The 25,472-nt window shown below is 39.1% G+C and overlaps 1 protein-coding gene across 1 annotated transcript in view; it reads right to left on the reverse strand.

Moving 5' to 3' along the window:
• LOC121877305 (unconventional myosin-XVIIIa-like) overlaps nt 1-25,472 on the reverse strand; it is an 86,051-nt gene that overhangs the window by 48,522 nt on the left and 12,057 nt on the right. The window contains exon 2 of the mRNA XM_042382983.1: nt 13,943-15,075. Coding sequence (XP_042238917.1) covers nt 13,943-15,046 — 1,104 coding nt within the window. The 5' untranslated portion in view covers nt 15,047-15,075. The remainder of the gene's footprint in view (nt 1-13,942; nt 15,076-25,472) is intronic.

Consider the following 25,472-nt stretch of genomic DNA (forward strand, 5'->3'; position numbering starts at 1 on the left):
CTGACACACCTGGGGACCAACACACACACACACCCTGACACACCTGTGGACCAACACACACACACACCCTGACACACCTGGGGACCAACACACACACACACACACACCAGGGACCAACACACACACACACACCCGGGGACCAACACACACACACACACACACACCCGGGGACCAACACACACACACACACACACACACCCTGACACACCCAGGGACAACACACACACACCTGACACACCGTGGACCAACACACACACACACACCCTGACACTCTGGGGAACACACACACACACACACCCTGACACACCCTGGGAACCACACACATACTTTAACACCCGGGGACCAACACACACACACACACGGGGACCAAACACACACACACCGGGGACCAACACACACACACACACTCGGGGACCAACACACACACACACACCCTGACACACCGGGACCACACACACACACACACACACACCTTAACACACCCGGGGATCACTAGGAGGTGACACATCAGAAACAACGAAACAGTACGAGGAAAAACAGAGAAGAGACTAGGGGGGCGGGGGAGGCGGAAGTGGTAGTATAATGAGCAAGAAACACACAATAGTAAGAGACGGGAGGTGGAGGCAAAACACAATAACCTCGAGAGAACAAAATTACGGGAAATAAGAGAGACGCGTCATTAATGGGGAAGAGCGAGGAGGAGGTGGTGGTGGTGGCAGCGGTGGCTGTGGTGGTGGCGTTGGTGGTGGTGGTGAATGGGGAGGGCATGAAATAAAATGAAGAAAGATGAGGATTGTGAGGGCGGAAGGGAGGTGTAAGGAGGCGTGAAGAACAAAGCGGGAGTCAAGAGAGGAGGAGGAGGAGAGATTGGGAAAATACAAAATGAGGCCGAAGAGGAAGAGCTGTAGGTATTTGTCACTACAGGAGGCCAACTCTACCCGCTGCGCCGGTGCAAAAAGTCCCAAGAAGCCAGAGAAAGTTGGCGACGATCGACTTGGTCTGAGTTGTTGCTTTGGTTCAAAACATTTTGTCATTCGTTCCAGTTATCGTGCCCGTGGTGTCGGACGCACGCAACACAGACACACACAACACATACATACAACACATACACACACACAATAGCATGCAACACGCGTGAAATACACGCACAAACAAACACACACACACACGAAATACAAACACAAAAAATGAAATTAAGTCTTTATATACTGATTAAATATTTACAGATATTTATTTTTCTTGTGATAGTCACTTTAGAGGTTGTAGACACTTTGTAAGTGACAGGATATTTTATAAACACAATTTGAGTGTTTTCTTTATATTTGTTGTTTTTACTCTCTCATATATATATATATATATATATATATATATATATATATATATATATATATATATATATATATATATATATATATATATATATATATATATATATATATATATATATATTTTTTTTTTTTATAACAGGAGTAGCCACGGAGACAGGTCACTGACCCACATTGAGGGCCTGGGGGAGCGAAAATAAAATAATAATAATAATAATAATAATAATAATTCAGATAAGTAAAATTTATAATAAAAAAATACAAAAAAAAATAACAATAACAATAACATAATAATAATAATAATAATAATAATAATAATAATAATAATAATAATAATAATAATAATAAAGAACCATAAAGAAATACATAAATATAAAAAAAAGATCAAAGGTGAGAAACAATATATGTATGTTGTGTTAAAAGTAAGAGAAACAATTGAGACCCTGCAATTATGTGTAAATGAGGCAGAAAGTCAGATCAGCAACCTGGAACTTGGTCACAATTTTCGAGATGCCATATGGCAGCAGGGTCTACCATTAGACAACACATTATGCTTCCAATATCTTCCCAGGCGGTAGTACCTCCCTGTTTGGTAGCTGTCCACTACCTGGAAAGTTTGTCACAATACGTGTCTGCATATTAGTCTGGCCCTGTTGTGAGCGAAGGTCAGTGAGGAGTATATTGGTGTGTTTGTTGTACATACATAACTGTGCCAGTCTACAAACGCAACACACACGGGAGAGAAGGGCGGGGCTGAAGAGGGCTACAGTGAGGGATGAGTCCAGCCACACTGAGACGAAATAAATACAATGTTGAATACAATGCGGAAATGAAAGACCCAGAAGATGAGAGTAAATACAACGAATACCGCACAATAAAATATAAACAACAGAACACAGGAATTAATACAACGACGACAACGAAACAATATAAACAATATCAAGACAACGACAAGATCAGTGCAATGTTACCTGGCAAGCGACTAATAACATGAAAATAAATAAATAAATGAGACGAACGGTAATGATATCAATACAGTACAGCGAAAGAGGAAAGAGCAAAGGAGTAGTACAGTATTAGGTGTTAGTGTCGCCAGCCTCCGTGACCAACACAATAGTGCCGCGTGCTCCGTTCCCGTCACCCTACCTGCTCCCGTCACCCTACCGTACCTATATCCCGTCACCCTACTTCCTCCTGTCACCCTACCGTACCTATACCCCTTCACCTTGCTGCCCCTGTCACCCTACCGTACCTATACCCCGTTCACTCTACCTCCTCCTGTCATCCCACCTCCCCATCACCCTACCACACACCCCCACCTCCTCCTATCACCCTAAAATACCACCCCACCTCCTCCTGTCACCCTAAAATACCACCCCACCTCCTCCTGTCACCCTAAAATGCCACCCCACCTCCTCCTGTCACCCTACCTCCTTGTGTCACCCTGCCACCTCTTTATCTGCCCTTACACCGTCCTCACACTGAATGTATGCATGAACCTGTGTGTACTGTATACATATTAAAGCAGAACATCGTCATTCTCTTAATAAATGTGTCAGGTATCAACAACAGCCATCATCAGTGTGAGAAATAATACACAGGAATAAGTAATGTGTGAGTTGAAAAATTTACAAGGATAAAGAACATATTATAAAAAAAGACCGTGGGTTAGAAATGCAACTGACCTCTCCCTCCACCCCTGTTGGCTTCAGATCACCGAGTATGTCATGTACTGAGCGTCACTACTTGTACTACAGACACGCTTGATGACATGGCCGAAAGCAGGAAAATAAAAATGGGGGTTACTGGTCGTACTGTATCGTTAAAGGTCAGTATATATAAACCATTAACTCAGGGTTTTACAATGCGTTTTTTTTAACCCTTCTTTGTAAATTTTCACTCTTACATCACATAATCAGTACATGGGGTCATTTAATATGCCTTGTTTGGGTAAGATAACCAATAGATATGGTGTATGGTGGTGCTGGTGGGAAGGGGTAGTAGCTTCTGCAGGTGTATCTTGAAATAAGTCAAACTTTTTTTTATTATACATCACAGGTAAACAATGCGATATTAGGCTATTGTTTAGCTCGCTGTCCCTTCACACAAGCCACGGGAGAGGTCTACAATAAAACAAGAGTCTTTCTATTAACAGTCAACAAATTCCTGAGGTCATTTACATAGATAAACAAAACACTCTCAGAACTGAATCCAAGCCCAGAAGTTTTTGAGCAATCGTACTATACAGCCAAGTGGCGCAGATGGAGGACTGAAGTTGCGGCAAGTGAGATTGATTTGTAAGTGTATGTTGCTTTCATTATAAATTATATCAGAATAAGAACACATAAAGAGCACTTTATAACACAAAGCATGATCTGAGTGTACATATTATAACACCTACACGAGCCTCAAGTAGTTAATTTTGTCGGCTATTATGCAAGAGGCTTTTACTGGACATACTGTACTAGGAACGCCGTCTATGGAACGATGCTCGGACTGGGTCGTCATAACGAGACTATACGGTACATAACTCTTCACAAAAGCGGAGTGGCGATGCATGAACTGTAATCCTCCTAAGAGGCCGAGATGCACACTATCCTCGTCCTCAGAGGTTGAGAAGCAGAATGATCCTCTTCAGTGGCCTCTGGTCATAATGTAAACATTTTCCTCAGGCGCCTGTACATGGGTGTGACGTTACCTGCCACAACGACCCTACACCAAGAACATCCATATGAGATCTAATATGAAAGCGTACAGGCAATAACATTAATTATCCGGCAAACAGACCATACTACTGTTAAAACAACATATCTACTCAACTAATGATTGTCTTCCTCAAGTGAACAAAAACAAAATCAGTTAGCCCATAGGGGGGATGTGCAGAGTCATGCAGAGGGACTCTGGACCTTTAATTTGCTGTCGAGTACTGTACTGTACATGCCAAAATGTAACTGTCAACAGCGTAAAAACTAGTCCCAGCCGCGGGGAAGTTAAGCTGCCCAGCTGCTTTTTACTCGCCCTCATACTGAACACTAACCCAACAACTTCATTTTATCGGTCGCATCTCAACATTTGACATAGTGGAAATTTGTAGACGAACGTCACCACCGTTTTTCATTCGTCTTGGATGACGAACAGAAAGCTGATTCCTTATAAATTATTGCCCAAATAAGATACAACTATTATTGTTATATGTAAACCTACGGTATTTATACCTACACAACTGGTTACTGTAAATACTGTACAGTATACTGTACACTCGGTATAGTAGCAAATACTGTATACGGATTACACTTACCATATGTATAACACAAAACAAACATCATGCGATATTAATACTGTATCTGCAACACATCAATTGCTTCACGAGCAAACTGTTTTTATGCTACAGTATACTGTATATGTCAGCAGAATGAAGGTACAACTTATCGTCAGTACACATGGCACGGAGTATCAACATCACTCACCAAATCCACAATATCGTCAAGGAAAATGCTTGAAGCCCAGAGTTACATATTAATAATATATGTGAAACGAAAGACAAAACAGGATAACCTATATTGCCTGACTGATGTACTTAAGTATATATCGTAACTATATTAATTTTATCACAACGAACAAATTCCTCACAAAATCAAGAACATTTGATCCAGCGTACCAGAAGAGCAACAGAGATGGTAACTGCGACCTAGATATAAAGGTAAATAATGCCAGCTAAGTCACCCCAGTGTGTGTTGTACATAACCGCTAGATCTTATGTTCTAAACTGCTAATTCCATCACTATTGGTCTCACAACACAGCTTGGCCAGCACCAACAGTGGCGCCAACTACACCGGTGCTCTCCTCCATGATCCTCTAACAAGTATTCTTTTACCTAAAATGGACGGTCTTTTTATTCAGTCAACTTACGACACGCAATAAACACTAAATCCCGGCCTTCTAAGGCTGATCACTCTGATACAACACCTCTTATTTATATGCAACAGACGTAGCCTTGCACTTGGGTACGGTGGTGGGGTGGTTATCTTACTGAGCTGACAACTGGTTTGAATCTCCATTTTAAAGCAACGTGTGCCTACTATCCGGTATGAGATAGTGACAGTATTGTAACCATATCACCATTGGTTTGTCGTAAAAATCTAACGAGCTCATAAATATCCTGACCACAGGTGGTGAAATTCCTATTGTATCTCAGTCTGTGTTATGTGACGCCAGGCCCACGCGACTCACGCCCTGGGTCGACTCGTAAATTCCAGGGCGTACCAGGTAAGCCTCGCTGGAGAATAGGTCAAACTTATAGGGTATACCCTCACGTGTACCTCCCTAGTCAATAAACCACTGACTCTTCAGGCTTCTATGCCCTTGACTCTTCAGGCTTCTACGCCCTCAAGTCATGAGACATAAAGGCAAGCATGAACTTAGCATGCTTCTCTGTTGGGTGCTGTAAACGCTTCTGCACTTCACCTTACGCAAGGATTAAGGAGTGCCCCCAAAAAGTCCACCACAAAGTAAAAACAAAAAATCCACTACAGTGTATTAAAATGTTGCAAGCGGAGCAGAACAGAGGTGAGGTGCAGGCATCAACTAAGTGTCTAGACAGTGGGTGTACCGTGCCGTGCCGTAGGACCCACTGCTCATCGTCTAAATAGGCAACTTATCACGGCTTGAGCAGTTCTGCAAATCGCTTTACGTGTCATCCCTCGTACTGTACTAGCAAACTCGTGACCCGGGAGGCTGCCACCCTACATACTGTACTGGTGAGCCACAAGACCAGGGTAAAATGTAAGGTTATACGCCGTCATATGAGGGTAATAACCATAACTTGCAGGTCAGGAGCGTCACCCTCTCACGTATCATGAGGTAAAGTTTCCACCTCTCTCACCAACCTGTGAGAGTGAGTGAGTGTCTGTGAACACATATAAATATGTAGCTATGCACAAACAAGCATGCAACTGCATTAATATGGTTCCAGGCATGCATACGAAATCTATGTGGCTGTGTTTATGCAAGTACATGTCTACGTACCTAAGTGCATGAGTCACTGATGTTATCAATATAGGTTATGCGAGCGTCCAATTTCGGACAAACATATATATACGCACAGGTCTGTTGGAGTTCAGCTGTGCACATTACAACTTAATTTCCTAGACTTCAACACGTAAAGGCAGGTTCATGATACACACCGCCCAGGAGAGTGTGAGCGCGTTTGTATGTGCGTCTAACATGTCAGTTGTGTCCAGGTATAAATCAGTAAGCACACGACCATCCCGTGACAAGAAACCATCAACATAAAGTAAGTCTGAGTGTAGGACATCACCAGGATTCTCAAAGGGTCGTACATCATTACTTCCCCGTGACTGAGATACAAGAACACAACAAACTGCCTCTTACTTAAACTGTAGCATAAAGATAACGAACATAATACCACGGAGAAGATACCACAGTTAAATGTGTTCTCTTATCCCCATTCTACGGGCGATAAATCAACGGAAGGATCTTTTGAGGAACAGGAGAGGTGGAGGAGGAGGGCGGGTCCCAATAGAAAGCAGGAGCCATCATCCTTCAGGTCAGGCCCGGGCCACCACTACCCTGGCCTTATCAACCTACATCACAAACCTCCCCCCAGGGTTGTGTGGTTCCTCTCACCCTCTCACTCACTCACTAAGCGTAAGAAGCCGTCAGTTCCATTACCTCGTACTCACAAGGATGGAAAAGGGAGAGAGGGAAAGAAAGGGGAAAAAAGGGGAAAGGTAGGAAAGAGACAGGGAGAAGAAGGAAGGAAATGAGAGAGAAGGGATGGAGGAGAAATGATGCGAAAGGAAGTGCGGTGGACTAAGAGAGAGAGAGAGAGAGAGAGAGAGAGAGAGAGAGAGAGAGATCACCCTACCAATAACGCCATAACATAAACAACAAAATTCTCTTCTTCCCCCACTAATTAAAGTTGACAGCCGGAAGAGAAAGAGAAAAAGAGAGAGAGAAAGAGAGAGAGAAACCAGCTCCCCATAGAGACCCACGGCGGTACACACGTGTTGGTGGGACACAGTCAAATGAGGAACAGGAAGAGGAGGAGGAACAGGAAGAGGGGGAGGAAAAGGAAGAGTAAAAGGAAGCGGAGGAGGAAAAGGAAGAGGAAGAGTAAAAGGAAGCGGAGGAGGAAAAGGAAGAGGAGGAGGAAAAGGAGGAAGAGGAAGAGGAAGAGGAGGAGGAGGAGGAGGAGGAGGAAAAGGTGGGGAGGAAAAATAAACCCTCTTGGCTACACTCTCCCGAATAGTACTGAACTGCGCATCGCGATTACTCAGGCCTATAAACATTCCCGGGCAAATAGTTCTTGTGTCTTGACTTCACCTAATACGACTACACCTACTACGAATACACCCACTACTACTACTGCTACACCTAATACGACTACATCTACTGTTACTAACTCTAATACGACTACATCTACTGTTACTACTTCACCAACGACTACTACTACACCTAATACGACTGCATCTACTATTACTACTTCACCAACGACTACTACTACACCTAATACGACTACGCCCACTACTACTACACCTAATACGACTACATCTACTATTACTACTTCACCAACGACTACTACCTCACCTACTACGACTACACCTAATACTACAACTAACACTACACTTACTACAACTAGCTAAAGATTAATCACCCTAATGCTAACCTAATCTTACCTCATCCCCCGACGCCAAGCAGTACGCTTCCAAGGGGCTGTCTCCACCTTTTAATCTCTCACCTGTGGCGTCCCCCAAGGCACCAAGATAGGACCACTCTGCTTCCTTATGCTGATCAATGATGCCTTAAGAGAAATCCCTGCTCGCTGGAAATATGTCGACGACTCCACTATTGGGATCAGCGTCAACAATTCTGCTCCCGACTATACCGCCCTTCAGGATTTATTGAACAGTCTCCAAAACTGGGCCACCAACAACCACGTCACCATCAACCATACCAAGACCATGGTTATGCACATCAACCTCTCCGACATTGTCCCACCCCCTTCCATTACTTTAGGTCCCAACACACTCCAGGTTGTAGATTCCACTAAGCTCCTCGGCGTCACCATAGACAACAAACTAAATTAGAAACCACACGTCACTGAAGCTGTCAAATCCTACAGTTTCCGTCTCCACCTCCTCCGCCGACTCAAGTCCCTCGGAGTTCCTGCACCCGAGCTCCTCAGTGTTTACTCAACATTCATACTTCCCGAACTCACCTATGCCTCCCCTACCTGGTCTTCTTCCCGAAATGCCACACAACGTAAACACCAGAAAAGTGCAAAAGAGGGCATGCAAGATTATTCTCTCCCTTCCTACTCCACATCAAGAAGCGCTCAACACATTGACCCTTTCGACTCACTGACCATCACCACGACCTCATCTGCAAATTTGGTAAGAAGCTTCTGCACCATCCTCGACACCGGCTCCTACTACCACCTGAGATCCCTAGCCCGAGAATTGCTGCTCGACACCACAACCGCATCCAACCCATACGTGCACGAACTGATCGCTATAAGAACAGCCCAGTCCCAACCATTGTAAAAATTATCAATAACGTGTAATAAACCAGTGTATTCACTCCCAGTCAATCCTACTTCTTGCACTGTTACAATGTTGAAATGCCCTGTAGTTTGAGCTTTTCCCCATCTAGTTATTATATATCTTATTTGTACCACTTATGTTACTTGTAATATTATTTGTAAATCGAAACCCATTCCCCAATTATGTAACTGTACTGTATATTTTCAGCCTTCTGGCTGCTATGCTCTTTCAATAAACCGTTAATTATTATTATTTTTTAAAAGAGTATTAGGGTGGTCAATCTTTACATGAATTGAACTGGAGTGGAGACTACACGTGATCCCAAGAATGTTAAAAGATATGGTACAGCCTCACCCAAAAAAATTTTAACTCTCCCAGCTAGATATTGCTGCACTGCCTGCTTCAGATGTATGAACCTGAGTCTGTTATTTCGAACCTATAGATTCATTCGTATCAGTTTCATGTTCTGGTTGGTACTGAGACAGTTTCAAACATCTGAAGCAGGCAGTGCAGCAATAGCTGGTTGGGAGAGTTAACGAACGTTTGGGTGAGACTGTACGCTGGCAGGAATACAAATGAACAAGTATTAAGATTGACTAAAAGAACGAAAGAAATGCAGAAATTCAGTCTTACAATATTAGTTATGAGATTATGGTATAGAGATTAAATATTAAAACCAAGGTTAGGAATGCAGAGACTGAGACGGGTAAACAAACTCTGGGAGGACTGGTGATGACAGCCAGACAACGTTAGGAATGGAGGACCTGGGGCGGCACTTTGATTGACTCATTGATCGATTGTTTATTGTTTGTGTTGTTTATCTGGGAATGAAAAAAAAGTCCAAAACAAACCAAATCTCACAAAAAGTCACCAGATAGGAACTACTCCAGTCGCTACTAAACAAATCCTCGTCTGCCTCAACACAACATCCTGCCAAATCCAATAACGAGGAACACTTATTATCACACAGGTCAAACACTACCCATACTAGTGAGTTCTCTTTACCTTCATCTAACAAATTCCCCACAGACACCTTCACCCCCTCAACTAAAAAGAGAAATTACGGAAATTCCTAAAAATTACTTATTTATAATTTTCCCCCGATACTGGTGAGCGTACACACACACGATCAAAAAGTATCTGCACATTTTACGCGAAACAATATGACGCCAAAGAAGATAGATATTGCAAAATGCCATATATCGCTTGCTTGCTACATTTCCCGTTTTATCCATAGTAATCATTGTTATCATTTGAACATTTAGGGAAAAATCACGTTAATCTTGCAAACACTGTGTAGCGTGGTTCGTGTTGGTGGTTACGTTGCGGCATAGGTGTAATGATCATTTAGGAAATCATCGGACCAAAGTGCATAGATACTTTTTGAACATGTATACAGGCGAAAAAAATTACAACGAACAGCAATCCTCATATACGTAAGTGATGTGTGAGTGGTGTGTGAGTGGTGTGTGTGGGTGGGTGTGAGCCACCAAAAACGACTAGTAGAGAGGGAAACCTGCACGTCATGGTAAACGGGACACACCAGGTACAATGCACCACAGTCATGCTCTAATAATCTAAACGTCAAAGTTGAGCAGTGTGTCTGAGTGTCTGTCTGTACGACCGTCAACCCTGGGGCCTTCACTTGTGATGCACGACAACCCCCCCCACCTCCACCGCTCACCTGCCCCTCACCACACCCACACCCCCCCGACCCCGCCCATACACTACACACCGTCCCACACCTCCGACCCCTGCACACACACACACACACACACACACACACACACACACACACACACACACACACACACACACACACACACACACACACACACACACACACACACACACACACACACACACACACACACACACACACACACACACACACACACACACACACACACACACACACACACACACACACACACACACACACACACACACACACACACACACACACACACACACACACACACACACACACACACACACACACACACACACACACACACACACACACACACACACACACACACAGAGCCAACCCAAAATATTTTAGCCAAACTATAACATTTCATCACCAAACAAATTAAAAAATATCACAGCTGTCTCCTTCTGCACTGAATAACTCTTAAGCCTTATACAAGAGAACGTCGCTCAAGCCACCATATTGAAACTCTTTCAGTTACTCACATACAATACTGCCAATTTCATTGTTAGTCAAAACAACGCTATATATTTTTATTTATTTATTTATTTATTATTATTATTTTTATTTATTTATTTATTATTATTTTTTTTTTTTTGGGAGAAGTTCACTACTCCTCATACATAAATAAATGCAAGATCAACACAGTTTTGGCTAGTCTGAGAGTAATTCTGAACTCAAACAGTCAAAGGTGTTCTGAATCTTACAAAGCCAGAGCCAGGGTGGAGGGGCTGGCATATGTACCTACAATGTCTGTCAATATCGTACATTAACAGAAAATAATTTCTTGAGTGTAAAGGCAAAAGACTAGAGCAACCATAGTTGTGAACTACAATTGTTGTATCTTTTCCACAGTGATGGCCATTTCTTATTTTCATGAAGTATAGCATCCTAGCAGAAAGATCACTCCTTGCACTACCACCGAGACTGGGAGGAATGGGATTGACCAATCCAGAGGAGATTGCTGCCATTGAACATCAAAACTCAGTTAAGCTCACATTTATTACCTGCAGCTACTGTACTAATCACACCAACTTTATTTAAGACATTCTGTTTACTTTGAAAATAAGAATCATAACTCCCTCAATAATGATTTTGTTAGGAAAAAAACTTAATGGGAGTCTATAAATCTACTCCTACCACCTAAGAAAGAATATATAATCTTCCTGTATTATTGTACAGTATATCAAGTTTTTCTTTTCAGAGACAGAATTATCACAAGCAATACTGTACATGCACTTAAAAAGAATATGAATATTTGCTGAGAATCACCATGACTCCATTACTGTATTTCCCACAACAAAAGAGTAGAGTCACTGCTTAAACCCATACTCAAGTGCGCCATCCTTTACCAGATCTTATACAAATAAACCAATAAATATCACACAAGAAGGACTGTGCTTGACAGTATAGTACTTTTGTAAATGATGAACTATCAAATACTTTCTGATTACAGGTACAGTATTAACAATACTACTGTATTGTATAAAAAAAATAAAAAAACAGATTTTCAAATGAATGAGTGAAAAATTAGGGGATGTCATATACAGGTACTGTACTGTAGTGTACAGGTTGTACCTCTCTAGTCCGGCATTCTGTGGTCCGGAAACTCCCGTGGTCCGGAACGATTTTAGTTTACCCAATAGGTAGATAACCAGCATTTTTTTTCTTTTTTTTTTTTTTACTTAACTGAATTATTCTTATTATTACAGGAGTATTACACTTTCGCCCCTCAGGCTCCAATGTGGGTCAGTGACCTGTGCCCGAGTGGGATAATCCCCGGAAAAAACAACAACAACAAAGCCGCGGGATATTAAGGTTTGTTTACATCCGGCAGTTCGGCTCTCTCTCTCTCTCTCTGTTTGAACATACAAAGTACAACATTTAACCCTTCAATAAATATGAATAGTAAATAAGTGTTGCATTCATATTCTTATGTAGAGTAATGACGATATGTTTTCACATGTGCGCACTTACATACGCGCAGTCTCACTTTTTTTCTTTAACATAAATAGTTTGCTACTTTTATTGTTCTATTTATTAACATTAGCTAACATTACTTAAAACAACCATATTAATTTTTTACATTAATTTTACTACAGCTACAACCAGGGTCTTATTTTCTTGTTTAATATGTAGAACCACTCAGTCACTGGTTTTGTAATCAACGAAAACAATGCTGTCTCATTTCCTCGTGTGTTTTAATATTCTACATATTATTAATGAATTGTATTGCTCATTTTGCACACATAAACATTAATTCAATAAAAAAGACATAATGAATCTCTTGTACATAAGAGAAATGACGCTGTTTACACGATTGTGCACACCTAAACATTGGCGGACTGATCAAGCCCGTCGAAATTTGAGTTTCCGCCGTCAAAATTTTTAATTATGTTGTGTTTTTTTGTGTGTCCAAATAAAAAACGTCGAATTAAAAACTCGCGAAATTTGAGAAGCTACTGTACGACATTTAACCCTTCAATATGTCTTCAAAGAGACCAAGAAGCAGTGAAAGTGGTGCAAACGTAAGCACAAGTCACTATCTGTCCAAGATAAGGGTGAATTTTCATGGTCCAGAAATTTCCATGGTCCGGCACCGGTCAGGTCCCGAGGTTGCCGGACTAGAGAGGTACAACCTGTACTCTATTTAATTTTCATGAACTTCTACAATACTGTACAGTACTCTATATGTAGTACAGTACTGTATATCCTGAAGCCTTGGTGCCAAAATTCTTGAGTAAGTTAGGTTACACAAAATACAATGATTTTTTTCTAGTACTGTACAGCTAATGAATTATGGAATTAATGTTTTTCTAAATCTAAGAGCTGACCCATTAAAAAATTTAAAAACTGTAAAAAAATCTATAAATAACATTGTATTGCACTGTATTGTACTGCACTGTGTAATAATAATGGAGTAACATCTCTGGCTGTACTGTACAAAGTATTACTTTGCAGACAAGAACAAAACAGTGCTTCTCCCTAGGCATTGTAACACATTGTTTTCTACCAAGAATGCAGCTAACATATCCTTGCTAAATGATGATGTTAAGAAGCTAGAACAGGAAGTGTTAAAGCATTTGTTTCAAATAGCCTGGATCCCAAGTGATAAAAACAATTCTTAATAATTCATGTACTGTACAGTACTGTACACTCTCACCAAAAACTTCTTGACCGCTATAAGCACTATGCAATCTGAAAAATTAATGAAGAATCTGAAACCATTCTGAGATGATAAGTCCCATTCTGCTCATTTGCACACCCACCATGCCCTGGTATTTACACCAAATACTAAAGAAAGAAGAAATATTGTAAATTAATGTAAGGTACTTACCACTAAGGTGACACAGTTGGGTGATGCTTTTATTAGCTCAATAATTTCATCTCTTATTTTGTTTTCTACACTGATTCCATTAACTTGCAGGAGTCGATCACCAGGAAGTAGCCCGGTTACATTGGCACGACCAACTGCCCCAGGCTCAGCAAAAACAATGGTGCGGCGCGTCTCTGTGTTATCGGGACTACGTTCAACAACCTGTGCTCTTCTGAGTGAAAATCCAAAGTCTCCAGCTGGGGAGCGATCAATAGTAAGGGTACGTGGTGCTGGTGGCTGAGCAGGTACTAGGGCAGGAAGTCTCAGGTCAGCAGCAAATGTTTTGGTGTTGTGATGACCAACACTCTCACCCACAGGTATAGGACTGGTTGGAGTGGCGGGAGGACTAGTGGCACGGTCAAACCCATCAACTGGGCTGTGCTCCACTACCAACTTTGGGTGAGGCTGTCGTAAAGGACTCATCAACTGCTGCGGGGGACTGCGGGGACTTAATAGTGCAGACCCATTAGACACTCGTCGTGGACTGGTCAAGGATGTGATGGACAATCTCTGCACTAACAATGCTCGGTCTTGACGGAGGTTTTCATACATAATAAGTTCATTTTGCATGGTATTTTCTAAGAGGTTAGATTCATCATCTATGTCTCCTTTTACACCTTGGTATTCTGCACTATCAAAGTCTCCCTTCCCCTTTAAGATTCCACGTTTTGGAGGTCTGGGTGGCATTCCTATACCTGATCTAAGTGAAATTCCATCACTACTGGAATCACTCTGAAGACTGGAGGCTGATGCCATGGCTTCATAACGTTCCCTTAACTCCTGAAAAGTACCAGCAGAGCTTAAATCTACTTCTGATTGATCATTCCCGAGCCCTGATCTGAACTGCTCCATGTAATCAGCCGTAATACCACTAGGCAATTTGTCATCTTTCTTTTTACGCCCCTTACCAATAAGGCTTCGTCTGGCCTCATCCAATCTTTTTAACTCATCTAAGGTAAGAGTAGCCCTGTCTTTTGAACGTTTGGACTCCTTTCGTTCCTTTTTATCTTTCTTCTTCTTCTTGTCATCCTCCTTATCCTTATCTTTCTTCATAAATCTTAACATCTTGTCTGTCACTAGCTATACACAGTTATCTGTCAAAAGAAAAAGAAAATTATTTCAGTGGATATTCAATTTTTTTAAGGCAAAATTTGGTAACACTAATATTAATGAGACATAATCTACATTACAAAATAACAGGAAACATTAGATCACCTGCATATAAATCTTGTGAGAAGGTATACCCAGAGAACACACAACACATCAACAAGCATGATGGTGTAGGAATCTAGCCCTTAAAGTCAATTTGTGAAAAAGACAAGTGTACTGTATACAGTAGATGCCATTATTTGAAATACAAATATATCTAGCAAGACACCTTTTATAAAACAAAACAAAACTCTGAAAACATAGTGTATATGATAAAATATTAATGGCAGCCTACTGTAGCTCTTGATAAATAACCAACATACAGTAAGTAGGTACTGTACAGTACTTCACAACAAATTCTTAAAAAACTTCTTATACTTCAATAACTTAAAAGAAAAGGAATTTCACACCGAACATTATCTTCTATGAACAGTTACCCATAGGTATAGTGTTCCATCTGTCGGTGGCCTTTCCTAACATGTGACAACATCAGAATCACAAATCTTGAATACCCGGTACACATATTACCGAAAATATATTGTTGGCAATTGCTCCTCAAGTTACTGATTCAGGAAGACGACCGAGGGGTGGAACACTACACAGTACAGTACCTGTGGGCAATTGTACCATACATTAAGTAATGAATTCTTTTAACTCTGGCTCAAATACAGCACCTATGTCGCTACTAACTGAAATTAGTCTACTTCAAATCAACAAAAGAATGCCAGAATGAGAAAAGAACATGGTCTCAAGTGATTTGTAAGGAAGGATGCATGGTATGTATGTTTACTAGCCTTGATTCTAGCCATCCTGCATAAGTGGGAAAAGCCTTGGTCTAAACAGTGAACTTTGGTTTCATCTAAATAATAAGCACTGTTTATTGTGTATATAACGAACCTAATTGGTTATAGAACCTTGTTCGTTATAACATTCGTTCGTTATAGGATTAATCCGTTCCAGGCCCCCAAATACAACCACTTAACATTGAAAAATATAATATAAAATTGTAAAAATTGTAAAAAAGTGCAAAAATATGCATCTAAACCCCTGAAATAAAGAATATCATTAATACTTGTAATAAAAAAAACAATAAATTAGTAAAAAAAAAAAAAATTTTAAATAATGTTCGTTGTAGGAGTTTCGTTCGTTATAGCATTCTCAATTTTATAGGTAAAACCGTTCGTTATAGGAATATTCGTAGTAGGATCCGTTAGATTTATAGCATACCCTGTATATATATATATATATATATATATATATATATATATATATATATATATATATATATATATATATATATATATATATATATATATATATATATATATATATATATATATATATATATATATATATATATATATACTGATAACCACAAAGGAAAAGAAAAGAAAACCACAGTTCCCAAAGCGCTTTAAATTATGATTCACATCTTCAGGGGTGAGTACAGACTAGTCTGCTCACCCTGAGCACCTACAATTGATTTACTTGCATATATATATATATATATATATATATATATATATATATATATATATATATATATATATATATATATATATATATATATATATATATATATATATATATATATATATATACATATATATATATATATATATATATATATATATATATATATATATATATATATATATATATATATACAGTATATATATATATATATATATATATATATATATATATATATATATATATATATATATATATATACACAGTATATATATTTTATGCTTTGTTTTATTTTTTTATTTCACAATAACTACCAATATTATTGTACAGTAGTATACCAAGGTCTGCATGTTTATTCCACACACTAAACTCTTACTTGGCTTAAGACAGAGGGATATACAGGGTATTGTACAGTATAGGGTATCATAGTAGTTTCACTCTTACAAATCCTTTCCTAATGAACTGTAAGGTGGCCAGAATGCATGAAGAATTAATGAAGATTTCCTTTAAACAGTAGATGACAGATTATGGTTGAATTCATGTGGGGGGAGGGGTACTGAACCTACTGTGGTACAGTAATGTACCACCTAATTCAATACCTTGCCTATCATCTTTGACAACAGTTACTAGATAATGTATTGGGTTTTAAATCAGTAGTTAAGATAGACACCTGTTTTCATGAGTAAGATAAAAATCAGATATGAAGGAGACAAGTCAAACCACATCGCATGGTGATTTAAATAAAGACTGAAATTTTCTTGCAACAAGTACAGTACTGTAGACTGTATTGTATTGCTTATAAAATTTATCCCATCACATTCACTGACACAAGTAATATGAATGACTACTATTATTACTATCATTTTGAAAGCCTAATGTTAATTCATAATCCACAAATGCCAGTTGAGAAGTGGAGTGTGCTTCTCAAATTCATTGACACAAGTCACATTCCAACAAAAAGCCTTTCATTGAGCATTAATTCATATATTAAATAACAATATCATGTCTTTTCATTTCATATGATGATCTATTTCATGATACTGTACCATGTCAATGTTAGGTCTTTGGCATTTACTGACCAGCACATGAAATCCTCCCTATGGCTTGTTATTTAATTTCTACAAATTAATATATGCTGCTTCTAAGGCCTTTCTCATTCCCTTATCTCATCCTTTAGGGAGGGTTTCATGTGCTGGTTAATAAATGCCACAGACCTAACAGCGAGATCACACATAAAGATCCCATAGTCAGGTTAGGATCTGAAAATAAAAGCCAATCATGCTCCAACACCAAAGAGGGGAGGTGCACCCTGGGTCCATACCCTAAGTCTCTGATTTCCTCCACTTGATGTACTGTATTCTGTGTAGCCCAAAATGTTAGAGAAATAAAGAAACTTGGCTCTTTCCTGTGTTTCCTTCCCACCCATCAAAATACTATAGGGTACTGTACTATAACATAATACAGTACTGTATCTCCATTAGCTGGAATCCCAATTAGGCAGAACTCTCCAATACAGGTACCAAGAATTGAAATTGACTCAGATTTTTTCGAGAAAAATCCTCTCAATTCCAGATCTGTGAGCGAGTTTACGAGGTTGAAAATCAGCCGTATTTTCTGTGAAAATTATGGGAAAATCTCTTAAAAAAAAAATCCTACCCTATAAGTTAGGGAACAAATACCCTAAGTGTCTTTGAAAGTGAACTAAACATAAAATCTTAAGTTTAATATCCAGACAGTTATATTTCATCATCTACAGTACCAGTACAGTGACCCCTCGTTTAACGAACACCTCGGTTAACGTAATTTCGATTAACGAACTGCCTTCCATAAGGATCTTCAATTTGGTTAACGAAAAAAAATTCGCTTAACGAACTTCTTACGAACCGACCTCAACATGTTTTCGCTTGCACTGACAGGGCAACCAGCTTTAGTATCAGTCCGCCAATACATTAATCGGTTCTAGGGCTTAAATTCCTTACTATTTTTGTAAATATCAAGAAGTTTATACTATTCAATAATTCTAAAAGTTTAATATTCAATTTTTTAGTCATTTTAACAATTATTGAACAAAATTGAAGGTAAAGTGACTAGTTTAATGCGCGGCATCCAGCCTCTTAACACAGCAAACAGGCGTCAGTCTCTCTCTGTTTTCAGTGGAGGTAACATCTTGCTTGAGACTCTCTTCAACTAAACGCTTTTTTTCTGTGTTTCCAAGCAAATTATTGGTCATTTTGAAATATATTTTATATATTGACAATATATAATGCAGTGCAGCGTTGATTTAAAGAAAATAATCTTGAATTAAACCAGAGAGCTAAAATTTTATGGGTGAAATGGCACCATGGGGTGACTTCTCTTCCACCCCAATGCCTTCTCTTCTTCCTTCTCCTCCACCCATATTCTAAATCCCATCATCATCATCATCATCCAGGAGCCTTCTACATACACACCTCAAAGTAAGTGAACTTTTCTACCATTTTTGTTGAATTTAGGAAATTTTCGGTGAGCTGGAACCAATTACCCAAAAACCCATTGAAACAATGGTTTCGGTTAACGAACGACCTTCTGGAACGGATTGAGTTCGTTAACCGAGGGGCCACTGTACTGTACTCTTTGTGTAGGGTGCACATACAAAAACTTACAGGAAGATCTGTATCAGGGCTCCCACAAAGCAAAACCTTGAATTCCCCAAACTAATGTAAAAATTTCCAGTGAATGAATAATATTTCTCTAAAAAAAATTATCTTAATTTAATTATTATTACCGGTATGCATTAAATTAGTTTTTTTTATAAACCTTTATGCATAAAATCTCTCTCGCTCTCTCTCTGATACACACACTAGTAGGCAGTAAATTAGTCCATTACAGTACTTGTAATGGAGACCTGTACTGTTTTAGAAAAAGAAAAGAAAAATAAGGCTCAAATGAAGTCTTAAACTTTTATTATTAAACATATATTCTTTTGTAATAAGTATATATTTCACTAACCATTGTTAAACTTAGTGGAATTGTAGTCGTTGGAATAATAAGCACAGGTCCTTTCATCACTGTTAACCTAGTTTCTATTTATTTATTTTTTTATGATACAAGAATGAAAATGCAGTCTTTGAGTGTACGGTAGATCATTTCACTCACCACTGTTAAACTCAATGGTATTATTTATATTTTTTCTTAAGGAAAATAATGTAGTCTTTGGAATAATAAGCATAAATCCATTCATAATACTATACAGAATCATATTTCCATCAATTTCCCCAAAAATTGCCATTTCCCTAAATCCACTCAAATTTCCTGATCTAGGAAGCTTTTCCCCAAAAGTGGGAAACCGGTAGGCTGCCAGCCCGTATCGGCCTCTCAAGTCACCTCAGACGTCACCAACAAAGGTTGAATAACAGTGGACCAAGTCCCTGGTTGCTGATCTGACTTTCTGCCTCATTTACACACAATGGACGAATTGTCGGTTCTGAGTAAACACAAGAAATACACTCTGCCATGTCCGTAGAGTGACACGGTATACTATATAATTTGTAATTAAAGTTTAAAGTCCTGCTAGTATAGTCGAGATAAGTTTACGTACTTCTCTTGAAAAAGGGCCGTCCTTTGCAATGACGTTCCCAGTTTCCCCACAGACGAAGTTCTCCAACAAACTCACCGCTGCAGTCGGTCTTTTCAGACCCCAAATGCCATGTTCAGGTAAGTCTTAAGGGTGTTTTTTTATGGACTAAGTCATGGACATTTCGTAAGTGAAGAAATGTGCCGTGAAGAGCAGCTTATGGACATAAAAACTCCCAAGTTCACACCAGCTCAGCTGTTATGTATTCTTACCTGGTAGACTTTCTCTTTTATTTTTTGAGTGAATACAGCGTATATCAGTACTAGATGGAGATATGAGTCAGTTTAGAAGTGATGACATTGTCTGGACTGTTTTGAGAATGCATTGGGATATATCATTTATATTAATTAATGGGTAAAATTTTACTTAAACTACCATAATTATTTGGATACTTAGATTCGAGATAGGCTATATTGGGTAAATTTTAAATTTCACCCTGCCTGAGGATCAAACCCGGGTCCACTCACTTGTGAGGCGAGCATGCTGACCATTACACCACAGGTCGCCATCACCCCTTATAGCCCTGCAACTACTGACCATAAAAATCAGATAATTTGCATCCCTCCTGTATTATATGCTTGTTAAAGTACCATGCAATCCAGTTAGTTTCATTCAGTCTTACTTTGGTTTTCTCCTGTCACTTGCTTGTTTGTATATGCTTGCAAGTATTCCTCATCTATTCCATGCATTTAACCTACTCAAAACAACAAAATACCAGATGTAATTGGTGCAACAGGTCAAACCAGCTTAAAGATATATATTTTTTTTAATAGCCCATCCGGGCACAGGTCATCAACCCACAACGGGGCATTGGGGGGGGGGGCAAAAAAAATCAGAGTAAAAAAGAAATTAAAAATAAAAGAGAAAAAGACTATATTAATCTACACCACGAAGATGTCAGTAAACCAGCTTTATGAGGTGAGACAGATTGTAAGAGTGTGAAAACACACAAGGCAGAGCATTCCACAGTTTGGCTGTGTGAGGAAAGAAGGATGTACAGTACAGTACAGTGCGTTTTTTCCCAGCTGAGAAAAGATGCTCCGCCCCCTCCTCAAATGTTACATCTGATTGGCTGTTGCAAACCTGTCCATTTTTGCCCTGAGTAATGATGTATTTCTAAATGAGTTTATTCATAGTCGTTGGGATGACCGTTTTGACGAGAAAGATATTGAGCTAAATTATATAAAGATACATACATTCATTATTTCAAACATAAGTACATGGAAATTTATCAGAAGTATTATATACATGAATTAACTGATAAACTCAGGTAGCAAATTCACGCTTTCGGAGGATGCATTTAATATATACAGTATTACCCCGCCTAACGCGGTTTCACTTAACGCGTTTTATCATATACGCGGTGCCTCGCCAGAGCTGAACTTTCACTTAACACGGATTTTTTCCACATATACGCGGTGAGTGTCCAGCTCGAGACGCTATTTTTAGATTTGCCCCACCCTGCCTGACTGCCTGTTTTAGCTCATAAAATTCATACAAATTACCCGGCCAGAATATAATTTACATTGCTGGAATTCTTATAATTTGGTGATCATTTTGAATATAAACATCATATTTTTGCATTAGACATACAAATTTTAGATAAAATTTTTTCTCAAATTAACTATGTTATCTTTTGTGCAAAATATATGACATTTATATTCAAAATATTCCTGGTCTTACAAGGAATCCAGCAATGTCAATTATATTATCCTAACTTTAGTTTGAGGTATTATTTATTAAAATTTAGTGGTTATCCCACACATCTCCTTGGGACGGTTGGTGGGGGGTGGGGGGGAGGGAGGGACCGACCGACCATCTGTTACCCGTGAAGAATTATTTTTTTTTTTATTAACTGAAGATATTTGTTTTAGCTCATAAAATTCATACAAATTATCCGGTCTGAATATAATTTACATTGCTGGAATTCTTATAATTTGATGATCATTTTGAATATAAACATCATATTTTTGCATTAGACATACAAATTTTAGATAAAAATTTTTCTCAAATTAACTATGTTATCTTTTGTGCAAAATATATGACATTTATATTCAAAATATTCCTGGTCTTACAAGGAATCCAGCAATGTCAATTATATTATCCTAACTTTAATCTGAGGTATTATTTAATACTAAATGTTAAAAACCCTGGAAGGGAGGATTGGTGGGGGGTGGGGGGGAGGGTTGGGACTGACCGCACGGTTGGAAGAGGGGGGGAGGCAAGGTGGGGTACTTTGATTGACAGATAGTGTTGTGAAGATTATTATTTTTTTTATTAAATGAAGATATTTGTTTTAGCTCATAAAATTCATACAAATTACCCGGTCAGAATATAATTTACATTGCTGGAATTCTTATAATTTGGTGATCATTTTGAATATAAACATCATATATTTTTGCATTAAACATACAAATTTTAGATAAAAATTTTTCTCTAGGTAACTATGTTATCTTTTGTGCAAAATATATGACATTTATATTCAAAATATTCCTGGTCTTACAAGGAATCCAGCAATGTCAATTGTATTATCCTAACTTTAGTTTGAGGTATTATTTATTAAAATTTAGTGGTTTTCCCCCAAAAATTTCTCTGAGAGGGAAGAGCCGGCAGTGTAGTGTGAGAGGGGGAGGGAGTTGAGTCCATTATTTGAATGGACATTAACTTGGCGACTGTATTTCTCTATTTCTCTTAAGTATTAATTGTGTGCATGTACCATCATAAAATTAAGATGTTATTTTTACTACAACATAGGTATGTGCCTTCAAAAAGTGGAGTTTGGGGGTTGGGCCGGTTTCTATTGGAATTAATCCCATATGTTCTGTTGTTCACTTAACGCGGGACCCTCTGGGTTCAATTGACCGCGTTAAGTGGGGTACAACTGTAGTACTTATTTTTACCCGCAATAAGGCATACTGTACTAAGACTAATAACGTATCAGTAATACAGTACTATAATATGCAAAATCAACATTTTAAAAGATCAGAATCGCATTGAAATATTACACGGACGTCAGCAGAGGCGGGACATATGACTGCAAACTACTTCATATTTTTCCCAACGATTATGAATAAACTCATTTAGAAATACATCATTACTCAGGACAAAATCGGACAGGTTTGCAACAGCCAATCAGCTTTAACTCTTGAGAAGGGGGCGGGGCATTTTTTTCTCAGCTGAGAAAAAACGTGCTATACAAGGGGTTATTCTAGTGTGACCGACATCCACACAGAAACAGTGGGCACTGCGTGCAAGACGAGTGTTATGACCCCGCAGCCTTGCCAGCGGAACACAGGATGCCAAATCCACCAAACATTGCCTATTAAAGTAGGTGTGTCAGGAATATTTACCCAAAGATAGTGTGGATGTGTTGTGTAGGTAAATTGCTGTGTTAAAACTATTCATGCAGGCCCACACCAAGACCAGTTACTGTAAAAAGAACCAATGCACTCGTCAGTCAATTATTTACAGTACTGTACAGTACTTGTTTGTATCCCAAAGTATATATAATTTTTTGGCATGGTCTTAGCCATGAAGCAGCCACCTTATGAATGTCTGATAAGGAGATAAATTTTTCCTGTGGCACTCATGATATTCATTTAGCAGGATGAAATCATATGAGGATGTACAGTACAGGTATCCCTTGATTTACGATCTCCCTATTTATAATATTTCACTTGAACGATCGTGATGTATTACGACCACCTCCCCATTTACAATAAAATAATTACCACAAATGATGGTCATTGTGTGGGCATAATCGCTGATGTGCGGAATATGGAACCATTTCTTGCTACACTTGTCAGCCTCAGCGTCATCTACCCGCATGACACTACATGGCCATCTGGTGCACTACAGTCCTGCGCTTCGTTCCAAGGTGATTGCACCTGCCCCCGATTGTGTAGCTCAGCAATTATAGGTCAGTATTGGTGTTGTTACTTATCTTTTTTTTTCCCCTGCAGTGAGAGGACTTCACTAACATTCACACTGTACTGTACTCAGTTTTGGCAACTGTAAAGTGATTTCCCTCTGTTATTGTGAACATGATGCAAGCAATGTCAGCCACTATCATTGTTTTTACATTATCATCAGAGTTCCCCCCTTACAGTGAGAGGACATCACTAACGTTCAAATTGTATTCAGTTCTTGTGAGTGAAGTACTGTACTTTCACTCAGTTTTTGTGACAAATGATTTTGCTCTGTTTTTGTGACAAGTATTTTTCCTCTGTTTGTGTGACAAGTGTTTTCACTCTGTTTTTCTGACTGTGAAGTGAGTAGTGTAACTTTGAAAATGTCTAGCAAGTGTGTTGCTGAAGCTCCTGCATCTAGGAAAGCCAAGGCACTCAGAAAAACTCTCTGGAGGCAAAGCTGTGTGGGAGTCAGAGTGATGTCTGTTCTTAAAGATGTGATGAGTGTTGTTTAATTATAATTTTGTTATTTATTAGTCTAAAGATTTTTTCCTGTGATATACGTGGGTGTCAGACTGGCTGGGAACATATTCCAATGACCCCCATGTTATAATGCACCCGATTCAGGATATTTCAATTTGCGATGGGTTTTCCAGGAATGTAACCCCATCATAAATCAGGGGATACCTGTAGTGCATATGACAAACTATGTAACAGCACATGTACTTGGCAATGCAATGGCATTTGACAACCTTTTTATCAAATGTGAGGTCATTAATACAGTGCATGTACTGTACACTGTGATAACATATAAATAATAATAATAATACTTACTGTTAGATGTTCTGGGTAATAAGTTCTATATACAGGAGAGAACACAAACACCTGTATAGTTTTGTAGGTTCGGTTTACTGGATAAGAGTATGTACAGAGGTGGGTAGCACTGCTCTCCTAGCTAAGGTCCTGGTCAACTACCATAGACGACGTATGGCAAGTGATACATTAGCAGCTTCCATACGTCGCCAGGCACGATAATTAAGCGTGTGGGATATGGTAATAACATTGCCACACGCTGCTAGCTAGGCTGAATAAATATAAATGGAGCACATACATAATATACATACATAATACATAATCCAGCATACATAATATACATACACCTCCCTCCCCCCTATACGCTCATAGCAAAGTCTTGAGCGGACCTCTTCTTCTGGATCCGTTCTGAGCGTCGAGGGACTTCATCACTGGGAAGGGTATGGGACTCAACACTGGTGGCGGGGCCAGCAGAAGGCATTGTTACGGGGCGGAGAAAACGGCGGTTCCTCCACCACACACGACCACTGGGTAA

This window comes from Homarus americanus, unplaced genomic scaffold (assembly GCF_018991925.1).
Source record: "Homarus americanus isolate GMGI-L3 unplaced genomic scaffold, GMGI_Hamer_2.0 scaffold367, whole genome shotgun sequence".
In the NCBI taxonomy this organism is placed as follows: domain Eukaryota; kingdom Metazoa; phylum Arthropoda; class Malacostraca; order Decapoda; family Nephropidae; genus Homarus; species Homarus americanus.